We start from the raw sequence: 19,501 nt of genomic DNA, 5'->3' as shown, positions 1-19,501 counted from the left end.
TATTTATTATGCATATTCATATTCTATGATTGGTTTATTGTAGTGATTTATATTGTAGTGTTTTTATGATTTGATTGATTTGACTACGTTGAATGTGGATCTGAAAAATCAGGATATATATTTAATGATATTAGATAAAGTTATTTCACCTTATACTGTAATCAAATTTTATATCTATAAGTAAGAACTTAAGCTGGATTAGGTCATTTATAATTTAAGTATATGAATCTTTAATCAACTTCTTCATTCTAAGGTTCTAAAACAGTTATATTCACCAAATCTTTGAACGTTTTTGGGTCATCCTTTTGAAAAACAACTGAACAATCAATATGTGAGAAATATCAATGGCTATCATCATCCATCTTTGTTAAAACCATTTATAAAAGATCCATTACATAACTTTTTAGCTGAGATGATCAAAAACTAAATTATATCAATTTCAAGTTAAAAAAGGATACTTCTAGACTTCATTTCAAGAAGTGTACAATGTGTTAAAGTTTAAGTTTATTTTGAAATTTTTAATTTTTATATAGTGGCAATTCTCGCGAATTTGAAAAAGTATTTAAACAAGAGATGAAGAACGAAATTTCAAATATTATCAATTGTTTAATGAAAAGAATTTAGTTGGTGAAAATAACGTCGTTATAAGTTGTTGGATGTCATTGTAATATGGTGAGATATGTTAGTTACAAAATCTAACGAGATAGTTTTCGTATCATGATGCATAGTTTAATTTTTGTGAACTGGTGTACAACCAGCGTTAATGGTATTGTTATTTGGCCCATTTTTTTTTAAATAACTAAAGGGGGATTCACATCAAAGCTGATCTGATTTTTCAGTTTTAGGTCAAACGTACTTTTGTTACTGATAAATATTAGCTAGCTAATTGAATCATATTATTTAATATTACAGAGAACATGTTTTAATAGTTTTTTGATTCATTTGAAATTATAGTGACCTGCTATTTATACACATGTCTTACCTTCTTTTTCTATGTGATGTAGTTATTATAAGATGGAATATATCTATTATCATTGTCACTTTCCTATATATAAAATCACCACGTTCATTAATATATTCTACATGGTAATACTCTTTGAAAACAGTAGAAGAACATATATTGAAAATACTTGATAAAGTTGATTGAACCTAATACAAAGTATCCTCTATTATATTCATAGTATGTCTATAAAACATGTTAGAATCTTGAGATAATGTTACTTGAAGTTCTTTAAATTCTCTTCAATTAGAACATGTTGATAGAGAATTTTGTTTCAAGTGATTTATAAAAGAAACATTCAAAAGTTACTTTTAGGTACAACCTCCCCCACAATGGCTGAGCTAAAATCTCTCCTGCATCTTGGAAATATTGATATTTGGTAAGAAAACACTTCGGATATTCACATGGCACATGGTGTATAAACCACGATCCACAGCTATGAAAACGTCAAGTATAATTAAACAATTGTTTAAATATCAACGATCATTCGCGTATCAGAACGCGAAAATTTGAACCAATTGGAAAAAATTTGTCCTTCGAAATTTTAAGTATCTCAATTTTAACCTATAATGCAATTATAATTCAGATACACAATATGGATCTGATGAAAATTTTGGTCAACACTATCGAATGCCTTTTTAAATTCTAAGGATATCATGGTTGGTATCCGAAATATTTGCCTTGTAGTTGGTGAATTTAACTATTATAAAGTAAATCGGGAGTTCAAAATTACAGCAGCTGATGATCCTATATCATTAGATGAAAGCTAAATATCTGAAATAGATATGGTTTTATCTTATATATTTGATTTTTCCGGCATATATACCTAAGAGAATATGTTATATTAGTTATTGATTCATTTGTGATTATAGTGATCTACTTTATATACATGTCTTATCTTCCTTTTCATGAATTAGTATTCTGTGTGTCAGTGTAGCTATATAAAGTAAAATAAATCTAAAGCTACTTGTGCATAACTATTTATGTAGCTGTTTAACAGTCTTTAGTACACAGATATCTACATTATTGATAGTAATTTGATGAAAAATCAAGATATATATTCAACAATTAGATATTAGATAAAGTTTTTACACCTTATACCGTTATCAAAATTTAGATCTATATCATGAAAGAGCTTGATAATAATCACATATAATCTATAGCTAGTTATATATCAAGTTCTTTAAATAAACATCACAATAGATGGTCTTATTTCTTAATCACTTAGTGAAGACGTGCATCAGTGATAGAACCGAATACAAAAAAGTTTATTTAATAGAAATTCCTCGACCCTTCAAAAAATTCACAGATATAAGTACCATGATCCATCAGATGGAGAGACTCAATGAAACTTGGTTGATATGAATTTGTATCCTGAATTTTTCATAAGGAAATTTGGTGAACAGGGTAAAAATGCGCGCTCGCGCGCGATCATCATCAATATTATAATGATTGGACGTTCATCGCAATTGTTGATTATACGTGAGAGACACAATTTGATTCTTGGTTCATGATCTGGAAAAAGTATGCTTATTATGTGTGGACAATATCCTATATTTGTTGAGGCTGTCATTTGTGCAATAGCTGCTCTAAGTATTCATTTCGATGGTTAGTTATTATTTGATACATATATTGTTCCATAACGCAACCAACGTCAGTATAGGTATCACTATTTTATCCAAAAGAATATTTCTTTAATATGGCATAATATTATAGACTTATGCAGAACATGTTGTAATGGTATTGATTCATTTGTGATTATAATGATCTGCTTTTATATATACATGTCTTGTTGTTTTTCTCAAGTTATTTTCGTGTAGAGATCTTGAAATCTCAAGATCAGTTACTAGTGGTGACTGGTGACTATACTCGAAATCTGGAATTAATGTCAATCAATATGTCCATAGCTTATATTAACTACTAGTAGTTTTTCGATCTATATATGACAATTGAACTTTTCAAAAAATATAGTAAAGAATATATATTAAATATACTTGATAAAGTTGTTTAAACCTTATACGAAATACACTATATTATATATCTATAATTGATATGGGTGCTTATCATTCATTATACTTTATCCCCAATATATAAATTTGATATTATCACAAGCTGGTTTCAAGTAATGAATAAATATAAGCTCTGTTCTATCATGAGAACAACATAGTTTTTCTCATCATACCCAATTAAGTTGTTTTAAATCACAAATCAATTACTCAAATGCAGAAAGGGAATGCTAGCTGCCTTAATAGTTCTAGAAAAAAATTACCACAATTTGTTTATAATTAGTTGGAAAGACATGTAAAAGTTCAGTGCAAAGAATTTTTTTGAATGAATGCGCGGAAGAAATTTTTCCAAAAAAAAATTATGGATTCTAATTAGAACTAGTACAGCTATATAATAATATTGACCAAGTAGGATTAGTTGTGAAGTCTTTATCCAGGTATTTTGTAATCGCTTTAGTGCATTGTCTATAATGTGAGTTAGGCACAGGTTTATTTCCGTTTCACCCTGAAAGAGCAAGCTACAATGATGAAAATATATCATAATAATCAAACCATCAAACCGTTTTATTGATCAGTTCAAACGAACCAAAAACGATTGATTGAGAAACTTATATGGTTATAGGTATATGATTATTTGATATCATTAATTGCATATACATCTAAAAAACATGTTGTATTGGTGTTTGATTCATTTGTGATTATAGTGATCCACTTTCATATACATGTTTTTAATATCTTCTTTTTTAATATTGTGATGTAGTAAAGCGTTCTAATAAGGTAAGATGGACTATATTTCTTTCAATTGTCACAATTTCCTTATATAGATAAGAATAATATAATTCTACATGGTAAAAATCTTAGCTTGATTAAAACAGTTGAAGAACATATATTAAAGATACCTGACAAAGTTGATTAAACTCTATACGAAATACCCTCTATTATATTCTTATTAAATGGGCTATGGTACTCTATCATATAACCTTAGCTCATATAATAATCTAACGGTAAATAAACCGCATACATAATATTCTCACTTTAATACCATGGTAATGTACATGGTATATATAAATTGATGAAACATAATTTTGATTATCAGATAAAATTGATCAGCTGTAGATCTAAACAATCAAGCTATGACTCATTAATGGCTTATGTGTGAATGGTTTTTCAGAAAACAATCCAATTCTAATTGATGATGATGTCTATCGATTAGAGATGTTCTTTTGCTCTTGGTCCTCTATTTTTGGCCCGCAAATTTTCAGATTACATAATAATTTACATAAGCTCCATAACTTCAATCGCACCAAATGAGTTTAATTATTAGCTCTAATGGTTTCTAAGGAAATACAAGCGTTTAATTCGATCGGAAAAATCGTATAATAGTCTTATTTCTTATAAAATACAGACAGAACTCTTGGTGAGGACCAAATTTTGGTCCTGCGGACCAAGGACCAGGGGACCACGGACCAGAAATTTGTGAAATATAGAGGTCCAGCACATCTCTACTATCGATCACTTGATTTATACCTGATCTATAAAGACAATTCTATACAAACAAGAAAATTAAGACAATTCCAAAGATATTTATATAATCATAATTGAGTTCAAAAGAAAAGGTTAAAGTTGACGACGTAATTTAAAATTAAAAGTAAGTTTAATCATAAGTTAATTCTAGTATTATAATCCATATCGCATGCATCATGATGATGATAAATTTTACCCGGTCATATCACGATTCACATGAAGAAAGTTAAAAGTTGTGGTGACATTATAATATAATAATTAGTATAATGTCGATTATATCAAGTTGAATTTTTCATTACCAATGAACCCAAATCATGCAGTTTCCTTATGTTAAAGACCCAAAAAGTTTTTTTTAAATGATAGTTGTTGTGTTTTTGCTTAGCTTGATTCAAACGGTACTTCATTTCAATCGTGAAGTATCAATCTTGCCAATTATTGAACTCGTCTCTTTCGAAGCCATATTTGAGTTTATTTGTGCAGTACTCTATAATATATTATGAATATATGATATATAATGATACGTTCAAACTAAGAATATATTAGTGAACCTCCGGGCCGTGATGTTGAAGTATTGATTCATTTGCGATTATAATGATCTACTTTTATATATATTACATGTCTTGTTGTTTTTCTCAAGTTATTATTTCTTTTTTTGTAGATTAAGTATTCATGGAATATCGAGCTAGCTAATACTGATGACTATGATCTATTCTGGAATGAATATATTGCCAACCATATACATAGCTAACGTAGTTATATAAATTCTACATGACAAGCTGGACTTTTAAAAAATAGTAAAGAACAATATATATTGAAGATACTTGATAAAGTTGATTAAACCTTACACGAAATACCTTCTATTATATTCTAATATTGAGCAAGCGTGTTATTTATAATACTTTATGACCCTTAGGTTCACTTTAAGTTCCCTTTAGACGTATTATAAAATTAAGCTTATGATATTGTATGATACGTACAGAAAAACGGAAATGATTGTTTATCATTGTCCTTAACGATCTCACAAATGCAAACATGTTAAACATGGAAAAATTCATCGGTAAATACCTGACTCCAGCAAGAATAGCCCACATTCTTCTAGAATCCCATTTCAAGAGACAATTGTGAATCTTTGAGAATTAAAGAACATTTTGGTAGAAGTAAAAGTAAAAGTAGTAAAAGTAAAAGTAAAAGTAAAAGTAAAAGTAAAAGTGTAAAAGTAAACAAACATAAATTTTATAAACAATAATAAAATCGCGATCGACACGCGACGCGCTCTGATAAAATTTACCCGCATACATCACGCGAATAAAATCAATTAATTGATCATATTATGTATCGCGATATTCTGATTTTATAACATGCACATTGTAAGTCGTAAGTTGTAACTTGGGCTCTTTGTATGTTAAGGTTATATCTGGAGCACTGATATTGTTGTATATTGTCTAGTTTTTTAGGTATCTTGCAAATTTTTCGCTGTCGTGTTTTACTAATTAGAATAATATTACGTATGTATTTTTAGCTTTTGATTCAAATGCTAGGTAGTTGGTTAATGATGATGATTTTCTTATTTGAATCATTTTTACTTAATTAACCAAAACCCATATCTGAATATGAATGTATTTACAACTTTTATACATGAGTTAAATATTAACAATGCACAATTAGCTTCCGTGATATCCAATTCAAGGGCTGATCAACTCTGGAATTTATTGTTAAGAAGTCGATCAAGTCTTTGCATCATAATGGATTACATGTTGGATATATGGATAAAGGAAATATTTGTGATTATAGTATTCGATTCATTTGTGATTATAATGATCTACTATTTATACACTTGTTTTACGTTTGTTTTTTTGCTTGGATCATCTTAACGTAGACCTAATTATATAGAGAAATGTACCTCCTGAAATCGATGGTGAATGTCAATTGTATTCATAGTTAAAGTGAATATATATTCTACAGCAATAATCTTTCTGAAAATTGAACAAGAATATATTATATTAAAGATATTTGATAAAGTTGATGAAACCTTACACTAAATATCTTCTTATAATATCCATATTAAGTAAGCTATAATCAATACTTTAAAACAGTACCCATTGGTTTCAATCAAGATGGAATATGATTTCAAATAATGTATAAGTTTAAGCTTGTGAAATATTTAAAATTAATGATGGGTGAAAAATAATCAAGGAAACAAAAATACTGGGTGAAAGAATTTGAAGCCAAGTGTATATAGATGAAAATATTTCATCTATTTTGTTAACATTCAATGAAATATAGTCCGATCCAAGCATTTTCAATTCTTCTCCTTAAGCACTAGATGATCAACAAACGACTCATATTCTTCAACAAATTCATTTACCATGGAGAAATACAGGGAGTGTACTAAGAAAGATCCAAAAAAATTGTTCAATTTTTCAATGTTGGTATAGAAATCGCGATTTCATTAATTTTACCTGCCCAACACCCAACCCAGCTTCTTAAGGGTATTTTAATTTTGAGTTTAAAAAGATTGAATGATAGATCTGTAATTCATGTGGCTAGATGTCTCTTAACAACCATATTTTGGTGGTATCGGCTAGCATATGATGTATTATTGGTTTTGACTCTGCAAACTGGACAATGTATATAAGCATTGTCAATGATGTTCTTTTGTTACAAATCTAGTATCAATTTGAATTTAATTCATATTATATATTTAAAGATCAAGATATGTTTAATTTATCTTTTTGCTACTAATCAATTCTAGAATGTGTTATATTAGTGTTTGATTTATTTGAGATTATAGTGATCTGCTTTTATATACATGTCTTACCTTCTTTTTCAATGAATTGTAGTGATAAAGTGGTGTTATTATAATGAATTATAATATATCTCTTATAATGATTGTAAAGTTCTATAGCTAAGTATTCTACATAACAATAACCGTGCTTGAAAACAGTAAGGAACATATATTAAAGATACTTGATAAAGTTGATTAAACCTTATACGAAATATCATATTTATGTATATCTTTATTATGAGCTTGATATTGATATGTCATAATATTATAATATATTAATGAAACAATATATGAATTTTTGTAAACTCAACATGGAAGATCATATATAATATATGATCATTGATCAATATAAGCTAGTTAATTTTATGTTCTATGAAATATAAGTTCATATATGAATTAACTTTACACAGCTGTACTTGTTAAGCTGCGGAATATATCCAACTATCAATAAATTTCCGAGCTGTATTTACAAGAGCTGATGTGGACAGAATTCGAAGAACGCACAAATATTTATGAACTTTTGTGAAATGATTCAAAAGTAAAAGTTAAAATTTTCAATATCAATTATTTAGCTGTGTGCGCGCGCGACGTAACCCTTGGTAAAATCGCGATTTTATGGAACAAGCTGAGATAAGAGACAAAATTTTTTGAACTTGTTTTAATCTTTAGCTGGTTCAAATAAGGTCATGGTGAAATCTTCTCAAACTTTGATTTTATGAATGGTTTGAATTCAAATGTGGATAATTGTCATCCATCTGGTGTTCTACCTGCTTTCCACCTTCACATCCCGTCGCTGTTTAGCAACATAATCTCTGGATGTTACATCTATAAATTGGATACATAAGATCAATCTGTTAAATATGATATATTTACTTAATTTTAGATCATATAGTATATTAAGAGGACTTGGTTCTAATAGCATTTGATTCATTTGAAATTAAAGTGATCTGCTATTTATGAGTACATGTTTTTCAGTATTCTTTTTCATTCATGAGTTGTAGTATGGAGATCTTATACTCGATCATGGATATCTACATTGTAACTATTCTTGAAAATGTATAAGAATATATATTGAAGATAATTGATAAAGTTGATTAAACCTTATACGAAATATCCTCTGTTATATTCATATTGTGTAAGCTTTTTAATTTATAATACTTTATGAGTACTAATTTAGATTCACTCTAAACATATGATTAAGCAGCTTATTTATTTTATACGCATGAAAGCAAGGAAATAAATACGATTGTGGTCTATGGACATCATTCATGCGTTATCAACCAAAATGTAATTGTTAGCAAGTATCTGATTACAGCCATAATGAAACATGTTAGTTTGATATTCCTTTCTTAAAGAGTTGGTAAAAAATAAGAAGGAAAAAGTAAAAGAAAACAAACTGGCAACAAAAATAATTTATAATTATATAATAATTCGCGATCGACGCGAATGTTTTGATCAGCAATTATTTTGATTTTATAACCAATTAATCACATTTCCATGAGTTAACCAGTACTCATATCATTAATCAAATCCATAATTTTTTTTGTAATACTAGTGTATGTGAATAAGTATACAACATTTAGACCGTGGAGTTATAAATCTATTTGGTTAAACATCTGCAATTGAAAGGTTTGACACTTAATTCTTTTAGAATGAGATTTGCTGATTCAAGTATATACTGATACATGAATTAAAGCTAAGTATGGAACTTAAATACTAACAACAATATTTATTAGTTCGATCTGGCAGCATTATAGTTCCTAATAGTAACAAACCGTTGTTTTTTAATCTTTTTCCATGTAATATTCACTCTTTGAATATTCTCTGATTGATTGTCCATTGTTAAAGGAACAAAACCTTTACATGATGATAGATGTTCAGTATCCAGAATATATAAGAAAAATATGTTATAGCAGTATTTGATTCATTTGTGATTATAATGATCTACTATTTATATACATGTCTTTTGTTCTTTTTCAAGTTATCCAGTAGATTTCAAGATGTATATCATATAATTGTTTCTATAAAATCGACTGGCCATGGGATATTTATATTTTATTCATAGCTGAAATAGTTTTAGTGCTACAACATCAATAATCTTTGGAGAACAGTAAAGAATATATATTAAAGATACTTGATAAAGTGGATGAAACCTTATACGAAATATCTTTTTATATCCATCTAAAGTGAGCTTATAATTAATACTTAATTAGCACAACCTCATTTTAGTCGAAGTTTAATTGAATGAAGTATAAATTCAAGTTAATTATGAAAATCAGTGACCGAGAAAACAATCAAGGCAGATATGATACAAGGCCTATATCCTATATCTGAAAGATATTGAATCATGCTCAGTGCGTTTATCAAAAAAACCTTGGCCAACAGTGTTTGCTAATCTAGCTCTTGAGTGCATGAAATGAAAGAGTGTATTGGAATGAAACCAAAATCTATTAGATTCATTAAAGATACGGTATGTATAAATTGTCGAAGTTTGTAATTACATGTCAACAATATTTTAAATTTTTCATGAAGGATACAAAAATCGCGATTATCAGAAATAGTTTCAACCAGCCAGCTAGCTTTTGAAATTTAATTTTGATTATAAAAGGGATAGAAAATATCCATGTTGCACACTTATAAGGTTTATAATTTAGGATCAAGTTTTCTTTATTGTCTAGATTTAAGGACATACTAGAAAATTAATGTTTTGAACTCGTCAAATCTTACCGTTTTGATCATATAAGCTTGATTATCATAGATGTTATTCGTATTGGTAAAATCTAAACAATATCAAATTAAATTAACAAATCCTAAGCTACTATATTGAATTTAATTCATATCAATATGCAGATATGTTTTTATCTTGTTTGATAGTATTCAATTCCATAATGTGTTATATTAGTATTTGATTCATCTGAAATTATAGTGAACTACTATTTATATACATGTTTTGATGTTCTTTTTCAATATGTTATTGTAGCTATATTCTCTCTATTAGATCCCACTTTCATACAATACTCGAAATCCAAGATAAACTATACAAAATTGGTGGAATTTTGATAATATAATTGAAGTTCTAATGATGTACTGGTGTGTTTATACACGATTAAGGGGCCGCGCTTTCAATACTTATACACTTTATATATAAAAAAATTTCGTTCGATCATTTATACAGACTGAAGATGATTTCCTTAAATTAAAAGTTTGGATTTTAAGTTTACCCATTTGTCTTTGTTTGTACTTTCAGAATACGTATTCCTGTACTACAATAGTAAGAAGGTGATTAATGTTCCATTTTACAACGAATGGTCCCATTGTGTCGAAACCAAGCATTTCTGATGATATATGAGAACATATAATTGATATTAACCAATTTGTTTATAAATTGACTTGGTTTTACATTATATTGTTATTCCCATATAATACACAAGGAATATGTTATGATTGTATTGATTCATTTGTGATTATAGTGATCTACTTTCATATACATATTTCATTCTTTTTCAAAATCTATACAAATGTAGGTCATTATTATACGATTTAAAGTAACCAAAAAGATTCATAAATTCACACATATCAACATCTATATAAAAACTATTAAATCAATACTGGAAGTCACTATCAATATTTAACATGTATCAGTACCATAATCAAGATCATAATATTCTAAAACAGCTTTATCTAATCTATCAACACCTTCAATTAATTCATCAACTTTATCAACATTTGATAAAGTCAATCTTATAAAATCACTATTTGCACTATATTCATTATCAAAACTCATTAAATTACCCAATATAACTAAGACACCATATTTAATAAATTTAAATCTTAAAGCTTCAAATTGTCCTCTATCAAGTTTAAAATTGAATTTTATAATGAAAAACATACCACCTTGTGGTTTTATTGGTGATATTAATTTTCTAGTAACAGATTTTAAGGTCTGGAAATGATTGAATAAACCTTCAGATCTTTTGGTATATTCTAATGAAACTTTATAAGTCCATGATAAATAACCATCAATTTCTTCTCTTTCATCACCATCTTCAATTATAGAACTTATTGATTCGTTCCAATGTTTAATCAAATTTGTTAAAACTAATTGAGATAATCCTGATGGTGCTTTTGTTGTGGTTTTAGATACTTCAGTTAAACGATTAATGAATTTTGATTAATGAGCAGTTATAAAACCAAGTCTAATCCCTGGGAAAATTGTTTTAGAAAAAGTACCTAAATGAAGTACACGAGGTGAATTTGTTGATAAATATGATGAATTATGTAAAGATTTTTTATATTCTTGAAATTTGACATTTGTGATAATTTCTTCATTCTTTGGGATTTCTGGTAAATGACGAATAAATCCATCAGGATCATCTTCAATAATTAATAAATCAAATGTTTCCACAATTTTTAAAACTTTTTGAATAATTTCAAATGATGTTAATAAACCTGAAGGATTTTGAGTTGGTACTGTAAATAAAAATTTTGGAAATTTTAAATCTTTATAAGGACCTTTATGCCAATTTTTCAAAATATCTTCCAAAGTTTCAGGATTCAAATGTGGATTAGTTCCACTAGGATCAAATTCAATAGGTAATGGGATCATAATACCTTTATTAAATTTAAAAGTTGCAAAAATTGGTGTATAAGTATAATTTTCAACAAGGATTGTATCATCAGGATCGATAAACCCCTGGAGGATCTTGTTTAATGAATCTCCAGAACCAGAAGTTATTAATGATTGGAATTCATCTATATTAGCACCATGGAATTGGGTAAACTTTGAAATTTGTGATAATAATTGAGGGAAACCTTGACCTGGAGCATATTGTAAACCTTGAGTAATATCTAATTCACTTGTTGATCCCTCATTATCAAATGGAATTTCTAAAGATTCTGTAGTTGGATTCTTATCAAATGGTGATTTTTTCAAATTAAGTGATATTGATTCAACAGGATAAAATCCTGAATTTGGTCGACCACCTGATAAATTGATAAGATCTGAATGAATTGGATATGGTTTTGGTGGTAAAGGTAAATAAAAATCTGATGATTCAATTTCTTCTTTATTGAAATATTTCTCTGGTTCAAATGACATTGTGATCTAATGATGATATTAATGATGATCAATAGCAATATAACAATGGGATAATAGATAAGATCAACTTCTTTATATATTACTTTTCAATCTTTTGGTACTTAAAAGTTATGGCCTATCTTTCCAAAATTAATTGTGTCTCATCGGCTAAACTTCCCAAAATGGTAATTCACCCAATCAGGAAACCAAATGAGACGCGTTTTAAAGTTTTAAATTTCGTTCTTAATTTGGAAATTTCTTAAATATTTTCGTTGCTTAAAACGCGAAAAAAAAGCGTACCACTCCTGCCAAAAATGCAAAAATTTGTTTGTTTGGTTGTAAATGAATATAATTTTGAATATTCTTTATCTTTTTAATTAACTACATAATCTATATTTTAAGGGATATTAACAGAATAAAGGCAAATACATAAGAAATAATGAGCAGACAAGAAGATATAGCTGCTGAAAGTATCTTAAAAAGAGCAGAATTAACAAGAATTACAAAACAATTAAAATCAAGATTATCTAAAACAAATTTAAAATCCAAGTTGAAGGAAAAATCTTTAAATTCAAATTCAAATTCAAATAATATAATTCATAATGGTGGTATAAATAAAATTAATATAACACCACAAAAATCTTTAAAACATAAGAAATCTATTGATTCAAATTATGATGCTTACAAGACAGAAGATGAAAATTCACCAATTAAATCTTCAATTCATCAAACAAATTTACCACCATCATCACCATTATATGAAGAATTTCAAATTCCAATCATACCTAAAACTCCACCACAACAAAAAATCAATTTAAATACAGATATTTATAATTCAAATTCAACAAATAAAACACAACCAAATTTTTCATCACCAGTTAGAGGTTCTGCACAACAGGGTCAACAACAAGGTGGTCAACCACATTTACAAACCCCAAAAAGAGGAAATCATCATGATGAAGGCGCAGATTTATTAATGTTTTTAGCAACTTCACCTTCACCAATTCAATATAAAAATTATCCATCAACTCCACAAAGATCTCAATCTCATTTAGCACTAAATTCTTCAACTTCCAAACAACCTCAACATCAACAACAATCATTACCAAATTCATCATCAATAAATTCATTAAATAAATTTGCAACACCAAATACTCCCAAGAGAAATCCATTAATTAATTCAAATAATTTAATTAATTTATCCAAGACTCCAGGATTTAATATGAATGATTATGTTAATTTATTTAGTCCTTCACCAAGAATCACAAGAACTCCTGGTGGGTTTATTAATAATGGACAACAAGTTGATTTGAATGGTGAAAAGGATATTAATGGTAAATTAATCAAGTTTTGAACATCATAAACTTAGGTTTTTTTGGTGGTTTTTATGGTTTTTAGTGATTTAAGGTTTTATGGTTTTATGGTTCCCGGTTAAATAAATGGGTTTTATTTATCCGGTGTTTTTCTTGTTTTTGTTTTTGATTACATCATCAATTCGGGGTTAATTAAAATTTTTAAATAAATAACAATCCTGGAATTAAAGGGTATTAATGGGTATTAAATCAAAAACATTGGTAAAATATGAGTTTATCAAGAGCTACATTAGAACAAAAAATTGAAGTATTAGATTGGTATTATTCAAATGGTACAAAATCACAATTATATACAGTTAAATATTTTCAAGATTTAAATTTATTTAGTATAACAAAATCAAGTTTTAATAGATGGTTAAAGCATGAAGATGAATTAAGAGAATCATATAAAAAAGTTAAATATAATGATTCATCCCAATATAAAGTTGCACCAGTTTTCCAAAATGAATTGATTTATAAATGTCTTGAATTTTGGTATGAACAAAACATTTGGTTTAATAAAAATTTTACAGAAAGGGAATTAATTTCACAATACAAGAAATTTGGTGAATTAATTGGTATAACAAAAGATTTAAATAAATCAAATGGTTGGTGTTATCATTTTAAACAAAAACATCAAAAACGTAAAGATGTTTTAATAGATTATGTTAATTTAAAATTAAATTTCGCAAATTGTTTTACAAGTTTATCTGCAGAGAGAAATTCTTTTAAGAAGAGTTTGGAAAATATTGAGCCTCAGGATATTTTCCAATATGAAGAATTATTAATTAATGATGGGAATAATTTGAATAATTCTTCATGGAATTTCCATGTTGGAGTATTAATAAATTATAAAAATTCAAGGAAATTTGATCCAATTGTTGTTAATTCTTCACATGATGTTGAAGGTCCAGGGTATTATCAAAGTTCCCTGGGAAAGATTTCAAATGAAATTTTCCTAGATTGGTTAACCCAGATAAATAATAAATTGGATAAAAAGATATATATAATGTTAAGTTTAAAATTTGAACATGTCCTGAGTTTAGAAAAATTTGATAAAATTGGTATAATATGGTTTAATCCAAATTTACAAACTCAATTAAATTATTTAGGTTATGGAAGACAACAATCAATTGAATATCAACCTTTTTATTTAGGGATTGGACAATTGATTAAAATGTTGATTAAGATTAAGATTTGGCAAATTTATTCACAAAGTTTAGAAATTAGGATTACATCACAACAAATATATCAAATTATTCAATGGTCATTGGATAGGTTAGTTAAAGATTATAAAAATTTGGTTATTTCATGTTTTGAGCATTCAGGTTTATTACCTTGGTTTAATGAAGAATTAAAATATAGTAAACCAGTGATTGAACCCAAGATTTTAGATAAATTTATTGAATATTATAATAAATTTAATAATGATCCAATATCAAAATTTAAACCAAGTATACAACAATTAAATCAAATTTTATTCCCCATACATGATCAATTAATAAATAAATTTTATACAGATGTTGAAATCATAGCCCTTATGAAATTAAAATTAAAAGATTTTGAATATAAATCATATAAAACAAATACACCATTGGTTAATCCACAAGAATTAATTAAAATTAATAAATTTATAAATGAAGATTTAAGAAATTTTTTTAATAAATATGGTAATAAATATCATAAATTTAATAAATCAAGTTTAAAATTTAATGAATTCTTGAATGAATTTTTACAAGATGAAGATGATTATAATAATGTTTAATATAATGATATAATAGTAATAGTTTATATGTATTATGTAATCTGTGTACCTAAAATTTAGCGCGACACGTATTTTAATTTTTAATGTACGGTGAAGTGTACCTTAAATCTAGATCTGGGATTTTGAAATATAAAAGATCTATGAAGAATGAGGTAATGGATATTCAACTAGCTAGTATAATAGTATAATAGATGTAGTATAGTATAATAGTTGGTATGTAATAGATCATATAATATCATTAATCAATTTATGACTGGTATCTTGTATCACTTTGTGACAGTTTGGCCAGGCGTTCGTTGATCAATGGTGCGATGATCATGGTATGTAGAGAATGTTTTGAATCATTAATTAATCGTGTTTGAGATACAACAGACAACAGAGATCCGTGTAGCTGCCAGTGTCTAGACTCTAACTAGTAACTAACTACTAGTAGTCTACTCCTAGATCTCTTGAATGCCCTAGTTCTTCTCTCTAATTCTGTCTACTTCCCTTTAAATTACCGTGTTTTATGATTTCATTTGACGTATCAGATTTCAAATTTCAGTTTAAAGTGTGAAAATGCAAGTGAAGATTGGTGGTGTAACAGTGTGTTAGGTGGGAGTTTTAGGCTCTAGGCAGGAGTGCTAGGTAGAGTCCTAGGCAGAGAACCGTACCTTGCCACCGGCCACGCACAGATAGCCCACCCACGCTTCCCGCGCAGCCCATGGCCCAGTTCTAGACCGCTTCGATCTTAAGCGAAATCTGAAATCAAAACAAAAAAAAATTGTCAACAATCAAAATCAACAACTTTTAAAATCTTAAACCAGTTCAACCACCAAGTTCAGAGAGTATCAACATTCATTAAACAAAGTACACACAATATATTCATTCACTTCCATTCTCTTTAGTTTCAAAACTACATTTCATTCATTACATTCATACACTCTTTTTTTTTATATCACTGCTATTCTTTTGGCTATAATTAGACACGGATAAACAGCATCAACAACAAAACAAACAACAACACCAAACACCAAACAAAACACAACCATGAAGACTCAAATAATACCATTATTATTCCTCTTCGCTTCCCAAATATACGCTGCTGACTTCAGTGAAAAAGGTTGTTATTCTAAAAGTGATTTACAATCAATATTAACTTCAAAAGGTGATTATACATGGCAATCAAGTAGTTATTGTGAAAAACAATGTTCTGGTTATTCTGTTGCTGCTTTATATAATGGTAAAACTTGTTATTGTGGGAATAAATTACCTTCAAACTTAGAAACAACTGATGGTTGTGATACAAGTTGTTCTGGTTATCCTTCTGAAACATGTGGTGGTAGTGATTCATTTACTGTTTATACTACTGGTGAAGAAGATACCGATAGTGATGATGATGATAATAGTTCAAGTGAGACCACTAGTAGTACTAGTACTAGTTCAACTCAACAATCTACAAGTTCAACTTCAACAAGTTCATCCACAAGCTCAACTTCTTCAAGTACTTCAACTTCATCAACTTCATCAACTTCATCAAGTACAAGTACTACAAGTTCTTCTACTTCATCTTCATCCACAAGTACTACAAGCTCATCAACTTCAACAAGTTCTAGTTCAACTTTTACAAGTCAAACAACAAGTTCTACAAGTTCATCATCAACTTCAACAGCAAAACAATCAACACAAGTTTCCATTATAACTTCATTAATTTCTCAATCAAATACTGTGGTTACTTCATATCAAACTGCAACTCCAACTGAAAATCAAAATTCAAATCAAGTTTCAGCATCAGCTTCATCATCATCCTCTGCTTCTTCCTCATCATCATCATCAGATTCAAATAAAAAAAATAATAATGGATTAAGTAAAGGTGCAATTGCAGGTATTGCAATTGGTGCATCAATTGGTATATTAGCAATCATTGCATTATGTGTTTTCTTATTCATCAAATCAAGACGTTCTTCATCTTCAGAAAATTTAGAAAAATCACCAACAACAACACCAATTCATAATGATATGTCATTTTATCCCCATGAATTTAAACGTAATGATCCATTAACAACATCCCAAATTTCAAATGGTTCATTTAATGGATTTGATCAACCAACTCCAATAATAAATACTGATAATTTTGGTAGAAAAAGATTAAGTAATGGTTCATTACCTGATGAAAGAACTCAAAAAACTCTTAGGGTGGTTAATCCTGATGAAACTACTTTAAATGATACTACTTTACATAATGATCATGATGATTTTAATTTTAGTGATGATAGTGATTTTGAAAAATTTAAATCATGAATAACAAAGCATATATTTATAAATCATAGAATATTTTAAAAAAGGTTATGATTCAAAAAGACATTCATTTCATTTTTCATTTTTATAAAGTTATTTCTTGATATTCTTTTTCTTTTTTATTAAAAATTTGGTTTTAAAAGGAATTTAGGGGTTTGCATTTATATCAATATAATTTGATACCAATTTTTATAAAAAATAAACCTTAACAAATAACAACATTTTATAGATAAATAAAATTAGGGTTTATTTTTTTCTTTACATTCTTTATCACATACATTCAAACAACATTCTTTATGTTCATTTTTTTTTTATTCTTGCTCAGATAATCATGTATTTTTAGTTTTTATGTTAATTGTTATTTTCTTTTTTTATATTTTTAAGGGTATAATTTATATATATATAGTTTATAAATGAAAAAAAAAAGGTTACAATATAAAGTGTAGTTAGTTTGCTGGCGTCAATATTATAGTTGAAACTTGATATATTGATGTTGATACTCGGTAAAGACACGTATTTTTTCACGATCCGTTGAAAAAAAAAATGATATTGTTATAATATTCTAGTGAAATAAGGAATTATTACGACAATATCATGTTAGCTTCTGTTCAAATGCGCTTTAGCTTTAGTTATTCTTTTTAGTAAGTTTGGAACATTAGATCCTAACATTCAATACTAGAATTGAATTTTCATTAATCACGTCTTTAATATAATCATGTTATACGTACGTTTTTCTGTGGTGATCATATAATCTCCAATACTTCTTTTAGTTAATGTGTTTGCAGTTATGTTTACATTGAATTCATGGAGGAGATGTTCTGATATTTTGGTATTGACAATTTGAAGGTATAATATAAATTATATTTGAGATCTCCTCTATTTGATATAATATTCAACTTATATAAATTGAAGTCATGTTATGATTGTATTTTGAATCATTTGAAATTATAGTGATCTACATTTATACACATGGTTTGTTATTCTTTCAATTGTCCATGTAGTGATTATATATTCAAACATACTGATTTGAATGAATTGATTACATATTTCCACTTCATTCAATATTATAAAATTGAAATTGTGTGAAATAAAGGGATCAATATATGTAACAATATATACATTAAACAATGAGCTATAAGCTCAACAATCAATGAATGAGCATGAAAGATGATTCTCGAATTGGCAATACTATCTTGTTTCAGCTTTGAGCCAGCTCAACGTTATAATTTGAATAAAATCTTTTAATGTGTAGTATATTGTTAATACTTGGTACACACACGTAATTTTTAACGATGCAGCTGGCAAAAAAATTTCTTGATCTTTGTGGCAAATATTTATAATTAACATGAAAATATTGTTTTTGAACGTAAAGTGTTGAGTGGTTTCACATTTCAGCTGGCTGGATCTTTTAAACAGCTTCTGCTTTATCTTATACACATGTATATTGTTAGGTACATCCCCGGTATATATTGATGGTTTCACAATGTTTATTCCTTATCTATTAAGTTTAAGGTGACATAGTTTATATTGCATCTTTTAAGATCAGTATGAACTAATATTATGATGGTATCAACTGATAATGATTTAAACCTATCGTTGAAATGATATTATACATTGCGTATATTTAATATATATATAAGATTTTATATTGATATTGAAATTTACTCTTGTCAGTGATGATTTTAATACTTTATGATCTTGTTTCTTGTCTTTTG

General features: G+C 27.6%; 4 protein-coding genes across 4 annotated transcripts; 3 read left to right on the top strand and 1 right to left on the bottom strand.

Annotated features, from left to right (window-relative positions):
• Nucleotides 1-10,943: 10,943 nt before the first annotated feature.
• BN7_2467 (Kynurenine/alpha-aminoadipate aminotransferase mitochondrial) lies at nt 10,944-12,413 on the bottom strand (the record flags this gene model as incomplete). Its single annotated transcript, XM_011276941.1, has 2 exons — nt 10,944-11,458; nt 11,546-12,413. The coding sequence occupies 2 exons, from the start codon at nt 12,411-12,413 to the stop codon at nt 10,944-10,946; spliced, it is 1,383 nt and encodes a 460-aa protein (XP_011275243.1).
• Nucleotides 12,414-12,831: 418 nt separating this feature from the next.
• BN7_2466 (Minor capsid protein) lies at nt 12,832-13,746 on the top strand (the record flags this gene model as incomplete). The annotated part of the gene is made up of 1 exon (XM_011276940.1): nt 12,832-13,746. One exon carries the CDS (start codon nt 12,832-12,834, stop codon nt 13,744-13,746), a length of 915 nt encoding a protein of 304 aa, XP_011275242.1.
• A 227-nt stretch (nt 13,747-13,973) lies between these two features.
• Nucleotides 13,974-15,509, top strand: BN7_2465 (uncharacterized protein; the record flags this gene model as incomplete). Its single annotated transcript, XM_011276939.1, has 1 exon — nt 13,974-15,509. The coding sequence occupies one exon, from the start codon at nt 13,974-13,976 to the stop codon at nt 15,507-15,509; it is 1,536 nt and encodes a 511-aa protein (XP_011275241.1).
• A 1,029-nt stretch (nt 15,510-16,538) lies between these two features.
• BN7_2464 (WSC domain-containing protein) lies at nt 16,539-17,789 on the top strand (the record flags this gene model as incomplete). The annotated part of the gene is made up of 1 exon (XM_011276938.1): nt 16,539-17,789. The coding sequence occupies one exon, from the start codon at nt 16,539-16,541 to the stop codon at nt 17,787-17,789; it is 1,251 nt and encodes a 416-aa protein (XP_011275240.1).
• Between the last annotated feature and the right edge of the window lie 1,712 nt (nt 17,790-19,501).

This window comes from Wickerhamomyces ciferrii, contig 00057 (genome assembly GCF_000313485.1).
Source record: "Wickerhamomyces ciferrii WGS project CAIF00000000 data, strain NRRL Y-1031 F-60-10, contig 00057, whole genome shotgun sequence".
In the NCBI taxonomy this organism is placed as follows: Eukaryota; Fungi; Ascomycota; class Saccharomycetes; order Phaffomycetales; family Wickerhamomycetaceae; genus Hansenula; species Hansenula ciferrii.
The sequence above is the reverse complement of the archived record's forward strand: the minus strand, read 5'-3'. Positions and strand labels throughout refer to the sequence as shown.